This window comes from Drosophila montana, unplaced genomic scaffold, assembly GCF_035044405.1.
Source record: "Drosophila montana isolate Dmon_TW-CO22-7 unplaced genomic scaffold, ASM3504440v1 contig_402_1, whole genome shotgun sequence".
NCBI classification, from domain to species: domain Eukaryota; kingdom Metazoa; phylum Arthropoda; class Insecta; order Diptera; family Drosophilidae; genus Drosophila; species Drosophila montana.
The window spans coordinates 6,661,121-6,677,905 of NW_026998739.1; the positions used below are offsets into that span (position 1 = coordinate 6,661,121).

At 38.6% G+C, this 16,785-nt stretch overlaps 2 protein-coding genes across 2 annotated transcripts; both read left to right on the top strand.

The window, feature by feature from the left end:
- The first annotated feature begins 3,333 nt into the window (after positions 1–3,333).
- LOC135438968 (uncharacterized) lies at positions 3,334–8,854 on the top strand. The gene is made up of 3 exons (XM_064697535.1): positions 3,334–3,699; positions 5,526–5,583; positions 8,465–8,854. Exons 1-3 carry the CDS (start codon positions 3,566–3,568, stop codon positions 8,852–8,854), a joined length of 582 nt encoding a protein of 193 aa, XP_064553605.1. The 5' UTR covers positions 3,334–3,565.
- A 64-nt stretch (positions 8,855–8,918) lies between these two features.
- On the top strand, positions 8,919–10,398 carry LOC135439018 (uncharacterized). The gene is made up of 2 exons (XM_064697602.1): positions 8,919–9,098; positions 9,162–10,398. Exon 2 carries the CDS (start codon positions 9,175–9,177, stop codon positions 10,279–10,281), a length of 1,107 nt encoding a protein of 368 aa, XP_064553672.1. The 5' UTR covers positions 8,919–9,098; positions 9,162–9,174; the 3' UTR covers positions 10,282–10,398.
- The last annotated feature ends 6,387 nt before the right edge of the window (positions 10,399–16,785 follow it).

Sequence of the window (16,785 nt, forward strand, 5' to 3'; positions counted from 1 at the left end):
CGCTCCGATGTAAAGTGCATGCCATAAATACGCCCGGAAATATGCGGCAATACAATATATAGCACTTGTGCAGGCTCTGCCTACCGAGAAGAGAGAGAGAGAGAGAGAGTCGAGTCGCACACGCTACTTTTCTCATTACAAATTGGATTTTGCAGTCACATTTCGCTTATTGCGTTAAAGAAGTAAAAAAATCTATGTAAATTTCTTTATATGCCCACGAGGGAGGCGGCTCCTGAGCCCCCTCCACCCACCCCTCCCATAGGCCACTCTCCCTGTCCCTCTCCCTCTCCCTCGGCTGCTGCACGCTATCTGGCTCCATTTTCGTAGCATACTTTTGTGCGGTATTCGTGTTGCAGCTGCACGTAGCGCAGCAGCGGCATTTTGTTTGCATCTTATTATTATTATTGCCATAGAGCTGCAAATACAAATGCGCGCACACACACACACAGACACATACACTTAGCTACAAAATATACAAAAAGCGGCGTCTGCCGGCTGCCAAGTTATTGCGAAAATATAATTCACTGCACTTTTTCTCTTCTCTCTCACCCATTTGCCACATCTCCCTCTCTCCCTCTCTCTCTCTATCGCTCGCTCCGTCTCTGTCTGTTTGTTGCAAATTAGCTGTGTGGCAATGTGATAATATAATTTTTTTTGTGCAATTTTTGCGCAAAATAAGTTTATTGTCTGCAATTGGCCAGATTATATAATCATGCTTGATAAGCTCGTGCAAGTAGCGCACTTTACGCCAGACAGGTTAATGCCGGGCTATACGAAATTCCAGCTCTTAGACAAACAATAAACTTGCAGCAGAGCAAATAAAAGTGTTGGTAAAAATTTATTGCCAGCTGGCCAAAGTTGTTAAGCTAAATGTTATTGGTAAATATTAAATTGAATCAAGGCGAAAAACATGCTTCAAAATTGTGCAAACAATAATTATGATAAATGTAATTCGAAACGTTTTGCACAATTCCCATTTGTATTTCCCCAGTTTCCTTTTTACACGCTCGTATTTCATTTTCCAACTCCCAAGCTAATGTCAAGGTTTTTCCCAAAAAAAAAAAAGAATGAAACAAATGCAATTAGCAAAGCGTTTGCATATGTTTCCCAACTCGACAACAATTACAGAGCAACAAATACGAAATGCAGCTTTCAATAAATAAAAACAGTTTGGCTTTTGTCTAAGGTCGGACTTTTCTTGCGAGCATGGAAAACTTTTGTTAACGGCCGGAAAATTTGCTGAACAAATTGCAATTTTCACTCAATTAAAAAAACGAAGGGAAAACTACAAAAGCATTCGATGCTTCAGCTACTCCATATTCTATACACAACGAGTGATAAAATAGATCACCGCTGCGTGCTCGACCAGCAGATACCCTGTATCTTATATAAGTGTAATGCTATATTCTGCAAATTACTTATTGCCTTGTGTTTAAATCAAGTACTTAAAGTGTTATAAATATTAAAATATTTTTAAACTTGTGCAAATATATTTGCCCTTGCTTTCATGATACCCCATTTGAACCATTTTACGGGCACAGGGTATAAAAATGTAAAACGCAAAGTTTAAGTTTTTCAATTTAAAAATTGCATAGATATTTTAAAAGTTTCGAGCAATTTGTGTGGTTGCTTCGAGCTTTGGAAGCCGAGTGCTTTAAATTCCAGTGACATTCCAGGGAATTGCATTTAAAGCCCTGCATTGTCATATATAAAATGAATAACATAAATAATACATTTGGCAAAATGGCAAATGGAATCAAATGGAGTTACAGTGTTAAGAAAAACTAAAGTTTTGAAGGGGAAACAAAGCAAAAAACAAAAAAAATAATCTAAAATCATCGGCTGAGAGCATTTGACAAAAATATTGTATATGTATGTATTCTATAAAATATTACAGTTAATTATAAAAGTATAGACAGTATTTGTAAATGTAAACGCATTTTATTTATGGCATGTAAAAAATCTCTTACTTGTAAAATTGGACACATCGCAATTAGCAAGGCTGAAAAGTCTTACTGCTTTACATACATACATATTTATATACATATATATATAGATATGTTAAAGAACAAAGCCCATATATGTATGCATAAGAGATAATAACAGCTGTGAAAGCTGTGTATACACACACGCACATCTATAATTCTTTGCTCTTCTTTGCGCAAGAGTTCACTCAATTCAGCTTGACGCCAAAAGCCATCGAGTATTTAATGCTTACATACATACATATATTATTATAATTGAGCTCGAAAGATTATAATTGCATGGTGCTGTTTGGTGTACCCGTGCGTCTGTGTGTGTGTGTTGCTCTGCTCGCTTTATCTCTCTCTCTCTCAAGTTGAGGCTCTCATATGCTTGCGTGCGCTTAGTCAAAGTAATACGAATTTGAATTTAAATCAATCAACAGCTGCCAATTAAGATGAGTGCCTGTTATTAACAGCCGCAACTTAACATAGGCCTGTAAATGTGGGAGGCGATTTTATTGCTTCATTTATTTTTCAATGTCATTTTTATTGTTAGAATTGGTTTAATAATTTAAACGATTAGACGAATTAATTAACAAAATATAAGAATTAACATAATTATAATTATAAAAAAAAGTATTCAAATTAGAATAAATATTATTTTAGTTATTATAAATATTCTTTTAATTTTGTATACATTTTTTTGAGAGTTATGCAAATTATTAATGCATCCCTCTGCAATAGGAACTAGTGACAGTTTTTTAAACTCTTAAATTGTTATAGGTATATGCAGGTTACGTAAATATATTAATAGACTATCTAAGAATTTAAATATGTGTTTAAGAGAATCCAAAGAGCACTCTGTCAGCTTGTTAAGCACACGCCTAATTATGGACATACGGGCGCAAGTGGAAACCCTTGTTTATATGCAAAATTTGTTTACTGCCCGAAATCCAATTATATACATGTATGTATGTATGTGTGTATGTATGTATATAATAATAACTACTCGCGTTATTTTGCCGCTTGTTCAGCGAGCTTTGGCAACTGTTAATGCCCGCTACAGACACACACAAACACACACACATGCGCGCGCGCACTTCTCATGGACATAACATTAAAATTAATTACCCAACTGGTTCTTATAATTTCAGACTGTCCATCCACGAGGCGGGCGCCGTCCGAGGCGGGCGGCTAATTGTGGACTTGTGCGAGTCGTTTCATTGATTTATGGCTGCTAATTTCCACGCACGACGTTAAAAGTATTAAATAATAAACTCTAACGCGACGTCCTGCCACGAAAAAGGCATCCTGATCCCGCCAGAGCTGCTCTATGTATCTGCACGGCAGACACGCCCGCCCGCCCGCCTCCTGGTCGCCAGCCCCCCTGCCGTCAACGACGTCGCCTTGGAATATGAGCTACACGCCTCTTCTTCTGCCGCCTCCCCCCCTGCACGCCTTCTGACTTTACAAGTGTTTTGTTCTATTTTATGAGCTACTGACGCTGCGTGTGCCCCTCCCCCACACCCCGCGCTCCCCGTCGGGCACCGCTTGCCCGCGTCGTAAACCCTTCTACCACACGCCCAGCTCGTTGGCATCTAATGAAATTAAAGGCGAAATGTAATACAGCTGGCAAAGTTTTCACAACGGTTATTTCCATGGCTGGCTGCTGCTCGGAGTGCCGCCCGCCCCGCTCCACCAACTTTACATCTCCCTCCATTTACATCTTGGTAATGTAAGCTTTAAATATCAGTTTATTTATTAATATTATCTCGGCTGAATGTGGTCCGATTTTTAAATGTTATACCTCTTGGGAATCGTACGGCCCAGCACTGTTAATTAGCATCGATATATTCATTACTTGAATTTGATCCAATTTTACCGAAATAGAGGGCAGCCAATCACCTAAAGCATTCCTCATAATTCCCCACAGCGAACAACAGTAAAACTTTCAGCTGTGCAGAATTTTTAGCCTGGAAAAAAATAAAACAAAATCGCAATTAAGCTAAGCGAGTGCAAGACGCACGACAAAAACAAAACGGTGCTCAGAAAATATATCAAGTCTTATGCGCGCACAGAAAATAGAGCAAGTCTTACTAAGAGCGATAAGCAGCATCAAACATCAAGAGAGCGCAATGCATACGCAGATAATGCACGAGCAGGCATATACACACATACCCACTGCATAGACTTGTTTGGGTGTGTGTTCGCTGTTGTGTTATCTGCATACTCTCTATGCATGGCACTCTCATGAGTTTTTGAAGGTGCTTATCGCTGATTGGTCAAAGCAAGAGTTGGCTGTACACTCAATTATCTTATGATCACTTGCTTGCTTGATTTCTGTGTGTCCGTTGTTGAGCGCTTTGCGCAACATAATTCTGTTTTAGTTAAACGACAGCAGTCGTGTGAAGCTGTCTAGAAATAATTAAGTGCAATTTCTCGGGTAAATAGCGTCCGTTGCTCTAATTGTAAACATTATTAGACGCGTACAAATACGGAGTAACATTAAATAAATCACGTTCTTAAGTTGATAAAACATGGCAATTTTTACATTAAAACTCTACCCAAATCGGAGTCAGTTCTAAAATACATATTTTAAATGTCCCTTGGACTCTAAAAACTTTTACAACGCCTTTATTAAAGAGTAATTTATTTTTCATTTAGTAAAAAATGAATGAGTGTGTGCTGCAAAACTAGACAATGTTCAAGCGGGTATACATATACACATTCAACCGTACATATTTGACGATTGCCTTTGCATACACTTGTTTGTGTGTATGCATGTGTGTAATTGCCATCAGAAGAAGAACTTGCGCGAGTGAACACTAAAGCAAATCTTGTTGAGAGCGATCAGAAATTCGGGAGAGCGCAATAGATAATGCACGAGCAGCCATTTACACATACATATAAACATATTTTGCAATTCCCTCTGCCTACACTTATTCGGTTGTGTGCTTCTTGTGCGATATCTATTTATGCAGGTGTGTAGCTTGTACGTTATCTGGCTTTGAATGCGCTCAGTCGAATTTTTGGTTGCCTGCTCAATCTCCTGTACGCCCATCTTTGAGCGCTTTTATTAATATAATTCTGTTTGAATTTAACATCAGCAAGCAAGCAAAGTTGTTAAAAAAAATATTTTAACTTTAATTTCTCGGATAAATCGTGTCCGTTAATTTAATTGTATACGTTATTTAACTCGTACGAATCGTGAGCATTAATAGGCATTTAAAAGTTTGGAATCGGTTCTATAATTAGAGTTTTAATGTTGTGTGGTTTTTAACGAATTTTGCTATACTTAAAGGTATTTATTTCCCAAATCGACTTGATTCAACCGATAAAAAGCGATACAAGGCTTACAAGTAAATAATTTTTTTTTATTTTTGTGAAAAACATTCGTGAGTGCGAGTTGTATGCATAGATGTACATTGGCGCATATGTACATATTGTGCACCTGCTTAAAATTGTTTGTATGTAATTGCTTAATTAAATGACCATTAACTTAGTCGTTTGCTTAATTTCATTTATGGCTTATTGTATTTAAATATGTTTTCAACTTTTCAGATTGAAGAACACAATGACTAATCGATTTGAAGGACTTCCACGATGCTTTCCTTACCAGGTTCGGACTATATTTAAACCAGATATAGTAGTTAATTAATAAATTTGTTTATTTTTAGATTCAGCAAAATCTGCAGCGCATTAGAACAAAATCAAAAGATATTGGCACCTAGTTGACCCATGTATCCTTGGTTATTTCATACCATGGATATAGTCCTAGTGAACCTAGAGGACCGACTTCTAGCAAATGCGCAAGAATATAGTCCACAAATATGTATGCATTCTCTTTCAGCTGCCCCCCCCCCTTGATGGTTCCTAGTTGACTGTCATATCTTTGGTTATACCATACCATCGATATAGTCCTTGGCAACCTAAAGGATCAGATCCCTGCAAAATTTGCTTCGAAATGGTCCAAAAACATGTATGCTTTTTCTTTCAGCAGCCCCTGTAAATAAGCAGCAGCTGCAGCTGCTAATTAACAGCTGACCTTACAGCACTCGTTTTACATTAACTGCTGTTTAACATAACTCATTTTAAATGAGTAACATTTTTGGCCCTCACGCGTATGCAACGAAAATGTTTATTCGAAAATACTCGTCGACCTTCTAAGCATTTCTGTTCGCCTGGTGCTTGAGCGAAATTTTAGTCAAAATTTGGGACCCAGCCGCCAACAAGCGCGCCCCTTTTGGGTATGCAACATAAATTTTTCGGCGGCTGAAAATTTTTGTCGACCTGCTGGTCATTTCTGTTCGCCTGGTATTTTAGCAGAATTTAAGAAAAATCTCGGTAGCCAGCGGCCGACAAGCGCGCCCCTTTTGGGCATGCAACAGAAATTTTTCGGAGCTGAAAATTTTTGTCGACCTGCTGGTAATTTCTGTTCGCCTGGTATTTTAGCAGAATTTAAGAAAAATCTCGGTAGCCAGCGGCCGCCAACGGACGCCCCTTACGGGTATACAACAGATTGCAATTCCATATCCCTTGGAAGTAAAAAAACGGGAAATTGTTTGATAATTATTTATTTTTGTTAATATTAACAAATTTGTTGTTTTATGCACATATTTTCGTTTTTACACTTAAAATGGCTATATCAGGCTTAATATACGTCCGATCCTGAAAGGATTAGCCTCGTTAGATTCGTAAAAGTCCTTAGAATCGATTAGAGTAAATCCTTCAATCTGAAAAGATAAAAACATATTGGAATCAAAAATGTCATAAGAGAGATAGAAAGGTATTTTGAGGAAAGAAATAGCCATAACTCGGCCATATCCTTGCAGATTTTCGAAGGACATGGTGCGTTGGGATCATAGGGCCCAACCCCATCGAACTGCATCAAAATATTAGGGGGTCATCTAAGAATCCTGGACTTGGTAATTTTTCAGTCGCGGGCCGCAAGGAAAATTGCGTGAAATCATCAAATTTCAGTAAAATCGCGATATTTCTGAAACTACAAGGACGATCTTGATGTCCTTTGGCCAGTTGGTAGGCCTGGTCAGAACAATTTTTTTGACACATGTCCTGCCAGGATACGCAGGATACAGCAAAGTTATGGCCTATTTTCTCTTTTAAAATTTGCCCATAAAACTTCGTTGTTTGAAGGATTTTCGTCCTTCGGGTTGTATATTCTTAAATGGGAGGGTGGGGACTATCTGCTGTCCAAAGGACATCCCGATAGTCCTTCAAATGGCGAAGTTAGTCCCGAATTTTTCGATTTTTGGCCATTTTCTGACTAAACCCCTTGGAAAAATTTTAGTGAAATTTAGGAAATCCTGGAAATCTTTGAATGCCAATCGATAGTCCTGCTCCTCACGAGTTCAGAAAGGTATATCCTTTTGATATCCTTAAGGATATGGCCGAGCTATGGCTATAAAAAGAATGTCCTTTTTAGAAAAGTAGCCATATTTCTGCAACCAGAAAGACGATTTTGATGTCCTTTGGTCAGTTTGTAGTCCTAGTCCATACAAGTTGTTTGACACAGGACTTGTCAGGATACGCAAAGATACGGTTGAGATATAGCTATTTCAATGTCAAAAACCTATGTCCTTATATCTTGGCTGTTGAAAGGACTTTCGTCCTTTCAATTATATTTTCTGATTGGGAAAGACAAGGACAGTTTAATAGCCAAAGGACATGCCGAAAGTTTTTGAAATGCCCAAGCTATGGCCAGTTTTGTATTAATATCCTTTTTAGGAAAATAGCCATAGCTCGGCGACAGCCTTGCAGATTTTTAAAGGACATGGTGCGTTTTGATCGTAGGGACCAACTGCATGGAACTGCATCAAAATATTAGGGGGTCATCTAAGAATAATGGACTTGGTAATTTTTCAGGCGCGGGACGCAAGGAAAATTGGCTGAAATCACGCAATTACAGTAAAATCGAGCTATTTCTGAAACTACAAGAACGATCTTGATGACATTTGGCCAAATGGTGGTCCTTGTCAGTACAATTTTTTTGACACAGGACTCGGCAGGATACGTCAGGATATAGCCGAGCTATAAACTATTTTCGGTTTACAAATTTAATCGTGAGGACCTAGCGCATTGAAAATTAATTTCGGAGTCATGGACTTGGTAACATTTCAGCCGTAAGGCGCAAGAAAAATGGAGGAAATTACAACGAACGAACTCGTCCATACAATTTGTTTGACACCGGTTTGTCAGGATTCACATGGAATAACTAGTAGCATTATCAAATGCATTTTAAATTAATTATTAATATGTAGACAATATTTCTCAACTCAATAGCAGATTTGTTGTCTATGCTGTGACTGTTACTGTGGGAACTGTTACTGCATGGACCTGTTATTTAAGAGGATACTGAGAATAAAACCCTAGCTTAGTTTTACATAGATAGAAACCAGAGCTAAAATATCCCTATCAAACAGCCTTTGCAGTACATTTCGTTTGACTGCTTAAATTTAACTTATGCGTTTGTTTGATTCCAGACAACGAATATTAGGAAAAATAGTGACTCGGACATGGCATCCCTAGCTGCAAATACCTGCAAACTGGAGGGCGTGGCAGCAGCAGCAGCAGAGTCGTCGGCAAAGGTCGCCCCAAGTAGTCCTCGGCCCGTGGCGTCATCCACGCCGGACGCAGACCGCGGCAGGGGGCAGAGGAAAAGCAAACAGCCCTCTTCCGGCTGCACAATGGAATTGCGTTCACGCAAATACACCGAGATCCTTGGAAGACGTGGCATACATGCATACAGATCAGGCCAAAAGACACCGAAATCTGTCCGAGCAACGCGACCTGCTAAAACTCCAAAGATATCCGGCACGCCCGGCACACCGAAGACGGCAAAGCGGTTGTCCAAAAGTCGCCTGAAAATGTAAGCTAATGTAATTTGAACTGAAAGTTATTGGAATTTTGCGTCTATACCTTGTATCACAGCGAGCTGCGCGATTTGGCGCCCGTGCAGTCCACGCAGTCCACGCCCCAAATAGCTGCCCCCAAAAAGTATTCCCCGCTCACCGCGCGCAGAAGAAAGGAATTATTGAGCATACAGCTGGGTCCAGTTTCGCGCAGACGTCCTCTATACGCACGCCGGAGTCCTAGAATAGCGGAGAAGAGAAGGGCGTGAGTAAACAATATATATTTTATAATAAACCAATTACATTAACTATTGTATATCCATTACAGGGAGGAGCAAGCCATGGGTCTGGGTAATACCATAGAATCGCCGTACAAGCGCAGACGTTGCGAGGGGGGATCGAGCGTGGCTGTGCCTCAACTGGGGCCACCAAAAGCAGAAGAGTGCGTGGACATATCCACATTGGCCTCCACCAGCCGGCAGCGACATTATGTAAGCAGCTCTTCGGCTCCAGCAGAGCAACAAAGAGAAGAATGTGCCGTGACTGTCTCCGTGTTGGAGACACCAAAAATAGACAAAACTTTGAAGCTGGAGGTGAAGAAGAGTCCAACTGAGCACCAGCCGAATCCTCGAGTAGCTGCATCCACAGCTAGAGAAAACTCAGCCATCCAGACTCTGGCGAAGAAGAGTCCAACTGGGCAGCCGAATCCTCGAGTAGATGCATCCACAGCTAGCGAGAGCTCAGATATCGAGACTCTGAAGAAGAAGAATCCAACTGAGCAGCAGCCGAATTCTCGGGTAGATGCATCCACAGCTAGTGAGAACTCAGCTATCGAAACTCTGAAGAAGAAGAGTCCAACTGAGCAGAAGCCGAATCCTCGACTAGATGCATCCACAGCTAGAGAAAACTCAGCCATCCGGACTCTGGCGAAGAAGAGTCCAACTGGGCAGCCGAATCCTCGAGTAGATGCATCCACAGCTAGCGAGAGCTCAGATATCGAGACTCTGAAGAAGAAGAATCCAACTGAGCAGCAGCCGAATTCTCGGGTAGATGCATCCACAGCTAGTGAGAACTCAGCTATCGAAACTCTGAAGAAGAAGAATCCAACTGAGCAGCAGCCGAATTCTCGGGTAGATGCATCCACAGAGAACGAGAACTCAGCTATCGAAACTCGAACTCCACTTGAGACTGACCTAGACGAGAGCACACTCAAGCCCGAGGAACAGAGCTTCGATTGTGGTGTTCAAATCCTAGCAGCAGATAGCGAGGGGTCGCTGGATGACAGTGAGCACGGAGAGCAGATGGCAGCAACTAGTAATTCCCAGGAATTTGTGGAAGATTTACCTGAGTCCGAAATGAAAGAGCAAGAGCTGCAGCTGATCAGTGCCAGGCAATCCAGAGAAAAGAAACGCACAAGCCGCGACGAGAGAGGCTGTTTTCTCATGTGAGAGACTATAAGTTATTATATAAAATGTGGATTAGTTGTAACCGAGATATGTGATAATAAGCAACTATTGTGAATAATTATGTGAAATATATTAAATAAAAGTTTATTTAAAGAATAACCAATTTGTGGCTTTTGAATTTATATTGATACTCAGTTTCTTGGCCTGATCAAGATCCAGAACATAATTATTACAAAGGAAGCGCTGAACAGTGATCTGGTCACACTGTATCTGTATCCAGTATTGGTTAACATCGGATTTATTAATAGATCACGTTATTTCTTTTTGAGAAACCCAAATGAAAAATGCGTTTACTGTAGCTGACTTTTCTTGTTAAGATTGATAGTTTTGACAAACACTCGAGCCTTACCCAACGCTCTACAATTAACTGATTCTAGGTTCTATACGGAAAACGGAAAACACATGAGCTTTTCAAAAAGAAAAGTGATTGAATGTATTTGAAAGTCGCAGCTGCGACGGTAAAAACTTTTGGGAAATGTCGCTGGTAAAGGGAAAAACTTGAGTTAACCAAAAAAAAAAAAAGGAAACAAAAATATTTACTGACGCACGTAAAACTGAGCAAAGTGCCCGAAAAGGGAAACACACGCCCACTCGCTGGCAATGACAAACTATGTTTTGTGCCCCGCCCCGCCTCCGCCTCCGCCCGCGTCTACAGCCGATCAACATTGTTGTAGTTGTTCCAGTTGTTGTTGTTGTTGTTGTTGTCCCAACGCACGTAAGTTTTTAGAGGCTTAATTAAATGCATAAACTTCTAAGCATAAATACAGTTGCCATTCCCCCCTCTCACTCTCTCACTCTCTCCCTCTCTCACTCTCTCTCACATTGCCTCCTGCAGCACGTCATCAGTTGATTCGTTCCACCTACTTCAAACCCCATGGGGCAACTTTTTTGAGGTTCACGTATAAATTTGAAACGCTTTACATTGTTTACGTACTTTGTCATAGTTACATGTATGCGTGTACATGTGTGTGCGAGCGAATGTGTGTGCGAGTGCATGTGTGTGCGTGTGTATGCCTTGTTGCTAGCTTTTAGTAAAGTTCTTAGCTAAAGTGTTGCAATTATATTGATTGAATTTTGTGGCAACTGCGAAATGACGTGCCGCACACACACACACACACACACGCACGCACACACACGCACGCATATATTTCGTATACGCCACCGAGGCACCCCGCCATGCACTGCCAAATGGGCACAGCAGGTGGGCGTGGCACTAGCTGATTCAAGCAACAAGCATTTCACACGTTTGGCGCGACAGAGTTTTCACTTGGCATTAACAAGCTGATATTAAGAAACATAACTACTTATTAACGGAGGGATGAATATTGAGGTAAATATCAGAGTTAGGTGTTAGATTTAGTAGCCTCAATTTTTAAGAATACTAGATGCCTCCTACATATAAATATATATAGCGGGAGATTTATGCAAATATAGGAAGAATAGCAAACGTTTGAATTTGTTTTGATTATTTTTTCGATAACTATTGAAACTAAACGTAAAGAATTGTTTAAGAATATTTGCTGAGGGAAACGTATGAATAACTGGAGCTTAGGCAGAGAAGTAACTCCTCAGGAGATAGCTACCAGAAGTCTTGAGTCTTGCCCAGTAAATATTAATTGCCAGGGTTCAATATGACATGCTGGAGCCTGGGATCATAGTCTATAAGCGAAGTACAAACGAAGGAGGTTAGCTTAGAAAAACTAAATGCAATAAAATAATTTGGTATTTGAATTGAATTGAACATCTTTGTTTAAAGCATTGGCTAAGATCTTCATTGCTTCGCATTAAAGTGCAATATAATTTTATAGCACGATTTTTAATATGGAAGTCTTAGATATTTTAAAAAATTTAGACATGGAATTTGGAGTTTTTTATTCAATGCGGGATTTGGCGAAATAAATTTTAAAATGTTATCTGTCACATTGAAAAACTATGAGTAAAGTATAAAACCAACTTGATCAAACCCATCGATATTGTCGACTCTAGTCTTATAAGCACAATTTTCGCCCTCTTGATATAGTTTCTAAAATACAATTTTAAGCAATACTTATATACTTAAACTTAATTACAATAATAATAGTCATAACAATAATAATATTAATTATAGTTAAAATATAAATATTAATATCGATATTATAAAAATTTAGATATTAATAATACTAATAACACTAATTATATTAATAATAATAATATTTAAATTAATAATGATAATGATAATACCTATAATATTAATAATTATATTAGTAAGCATAATAATAATAATATATACAATAATAATAATAATAATAAATTAATGTTCATAATGTATTAATTAATTATGAAGACGCTCGTTTTTGTGGACCATTAATAAATAAAAACCAAAATAGAAACAATAATAATAATAAGTATATTTATAAGAATTATTACAAATCTAAATAATAAAATAAATACTTATAATAATAATTAATATACTAATAGTACTAAAAATAACATTAATAAAGAATATAATAATAACATTAATTATAATCATTATGATTTTGTATTCACAATGTATACAACAACATAAATAATTATAATAATAATAAATTGTATGTTACATATATTACAATATAATTCGTATAATTTTCATATATTACACAGAATTTGTTCCTCATTGAATTTTTCTTTTAGCTGTTTTTTTTTCGCTCTTTCTCTTTTTTTCTAGTTGAAACCTATTTGAAATGCAACTTTTGCGCCAACGCATAAATCTTTGGCACAAATGGCAAACAGCGGCCAATGTGGCAGTAGATGAGGCGACAGATAGAGGCTGCTGGAGGAAACGAGGGGGCACGAGAGGGACAGAGAGAGCGTGAGTAAGTGTGTGTGTGCGAGCGAGAGGTGGCTTTGCTGGCAGGAGGCAGCAAAGCGTAGCTGCGAAACGGCTGTAGCATATGTTGTGCTTTTCTATATATTGTCGCAACATCAGTCAGGATTAGTTGTTGAAGTTTACCAGTGCGACTAGACCCCGTTTCTACCCCCCCCCCCCCTCCCATCCCTCCCTGCACCACACATGTGCCTCCTAGTGCCGCCCGCCCTCTTGCAAGTCATTCTCATCTTGTTTGCCATGCTGTAACCGTCTCGCTGCGTGCTCCGAACATGGCAGCATGGTTGCCCCCAACGATTGCTGCTCTTCCTGTCCGCTGTCTGCTGAGCAGTTGGCTCCTTGAGCCCCGCTTCAACCCCCCCTCCCGCCTTGCAGGCTGCTGCTGCTGCTGCTGCTGTCTGTTGTTAGCCTTGTCCTTGTTGTCTTGTTGTCAGTTGAAGTTTTGTGCCATCTCCTCGTTGTTGCTCTTGTTGTTGTTGTTCTTGTTGTTGTTACTTGGTTTTCTGTTTGTGTTCCACGCCCGCCTCTGTGCATGAAAAGTTGCAGGCATTTTCTTTGCTCCCCTTGTTGTTGTTGTTGTTGTTGGATGGCATTTTACTTTTGTTATAAGAGCTCTCCACGTACATACACATGTGCTTAAGGCCGTGAAAATTAGTTGTATATAAATTCCACAAATTTTTTAAATCTAAAACGCGTCGCTATTTTTGCTGCTTAGTGCAACTACTATTTAGGCAATATGGAGAGGTATATGAGGATTATTTTGCACTAATATGCAATCCAGTGCAGATCTTTAAGGGAGGGATTTCTTGAGGGATTTCTTTAAGCATTGGCAGTATTCAGACAGACTTGTTTGAATGCGAGGAGAACTTAAGAGTAGCCCTTGTATTTTCTTTCCTTCTGTCCGACTTCACTTAAAGCTTAGCTCCGTTTGTGTTGGGCCTTCCAATAAAGTTCATTTAATTTTGAAATTGTTTGCCCAACATTTTTCAATTGTGTTTCGTTAAATATGCAACAAAAACGTATTTTATGGAATTTGTTATTTTGTAACATTTTGATAGTCAAAAATGTGTTCAAACGCTTTTTTATTATTCCTCTAAAATATTTAAATAGAGAGAAAAAATATTACAAAAAAAAAATCAATGTATAAATTTTGCATATTTGATGCGAAAATCGTATTTCACAAAGTCGCAAAAGCAACAATTTAATTAATTCCGCGCATTCGGCAAAATGTTTGCTAAGCATTTTTACGCATTTATTAAACAATTTTGTATTTATTTTGTGCACTTGTTTTAGTCGAGTTTTTGTTTAACTCTCTTAGTTTTAGACATTAAATCAGCTTTTAACATTTTTGGTCTGCGGATAGTTATTTATTAAATGCTGACAGCCGCAAACGTTCAACTAATTAAGTTTTCTAATTAGCCGTTAAACGTGATTTAGCTCGTTAAACAAATTAGTTATATTTATGCCAAAACGAAAATAGAAAATGGTGAGTGCATAAATTGGTCCAATCAGAAGCATTAATTTAATTGTGTTTAACAAATGCAAACAACTCTTATTGGACTGAGAACGGGTTGGATTTGCATGCGAGCTGCAGCTCTTGGATAATCGCTCAGACTTTCATCTCTAGTAAATATCGATAATTTACATGACTAATTGAACCTACGCAAGAGAGGGCCTTGGTTCGAACCAAGGCTTGAACCTTAAGGTCAGGTTTGTGGAGATGATTTTCTACGCTCAAGGTTTAGGTTTCATCTAATTAAGTATTAGAATGTAATAAATACATAAATATACATATACAAAATATTGATCAGAATTGTTTAAAAAGAATCGCAGATATTGTGGGCAATTCTATTGAACAAAAATATTTCGATTTTATATGATTTTCGTTTAGAGTTCGGTTTATAATAAAAAATAAGAAAGTACGGAAATCTTCGGTATGCCGAAGATTTAATACCCTTGTAGACATATGCGAGAATAGTGAAGCTCGTAAATGCTGAGTTCGATGAAATTATCTTTGATAACTGATTTTTCCATTCCATCGATCTTGCTTATAGGAGCTTTATGATATAGTCCTCCGATGTTGATAAGATCTTGCATATGAGGAATATGCATAGTGGACCTAATAAATCCCAAATTTTGGTCAAGTTATTTAATATCGTTCGAATGGCAGTTGTATGATATAGCGGTCTAATCTGGCCTGTTCCTATGCAAGCCAGACCAATGCAAGATTTCAAGACGAGGATAGCTTTAAATCTGAGAGACTAGTTCGCCTAGAAACAGACATACAGTTAGATGTATAGACAGAAATGGGTATATCAACTCGGCTGTTGATACTGATCAAGAATATATATACTTTACGGGGTCAGAGATGTCTCCTTCTATGCGTTACACATTTCATGACAAAATTATAATACTCTCTGCAAGGGTATAAAAAGATATAATATTACAGCTGTTGTAGCCTAGATAATTAATGTGATTAATTGATTAGCCTTTTATAATTTTAATATCTATAAAAAACACATGAGTGCAGGGCGCATTAGCAACTAGTTTAAGCAGTTAACATCAAGCAGAAGTCCGCCGACTTTTTTTTTTAATAAAAAAAAATAACTAATAAAATTTATATATCTCTATATATAAAACTGTTTGTCCTGACTGACTGACTGACTGACTGCCTGACTGACTGACTGACTGACTGACTGACTGACTGACTGACTGACTGACTGACTGACTGATTGGTGATCAACGCACAGCCCAAACCGTAAGAGCTAGGAAGCTGAAATTTTCACTGTAGCTACCTTATGTGATGTAGGTGCACGTTAAGACGGGGTTTCGGGAAATTCCACCCGCAAGTGTGGCAAAATCGCGAAAAACGTTTGTATGTAACTTTTTTGTTTACCATCGGATCGGCCTCAAACTTATTTTCAAAGATCTTTGTTCAAATTCATTTGAGGGGTGTTTCACACTTTTCGAAAAATACGTTCTTCCTTGGTGGAAATGGAGGTCAAAGATTTGGTGGGTGACGTTTCGCGCTCAAATTCATTTCCAGAGATCTATAAGAAAAATCATTTGATACGTGTTTCACACTTTTCGCAGAATTCAAACTTCTTCGGGGGGAATGCGATTTAAAGATTTTTTGGGCGAAGTTTTTAGTTGTGTCCGATTTGCTTCAAACTTATTTTCAAAGCTCTACATAAGAACTTAATAAATACGTATTTCAGCGATTTGGGAAATTCCACCCGCAACAGTGGTAAATTGGCGGAAAACGGTTGTATGAAAGTTTTTTGTTTACCATCCGATCGGCCCCAAACTTATTTTCAAGGATCTTTGTTCAAATTCACACTTTTCGAAAAATACGTTCCTCCTTGGTGGAAATGGAGGTCAAAGATTTGGTGGGTGACGTTTCGCGCTCAATTTCATTTCCAGAGATCTATAAGAAAAATCATTTGATACGTGTTTCACACTTTTCGCGAATTCAAACTTTTTCGGGTGGAATGCGACTCAAAGATTTGTTGTGCGAAGTTTTAAATTGTGTCCGATTTGCTTCAAACCTATTTTCAAAGCTCTACATAAGAATGTAATGAATACGTCTTTCAGCGATTTGGGAAATTCCACTCGCAACAGTGGTAAATTGGCGGAAAACGTTT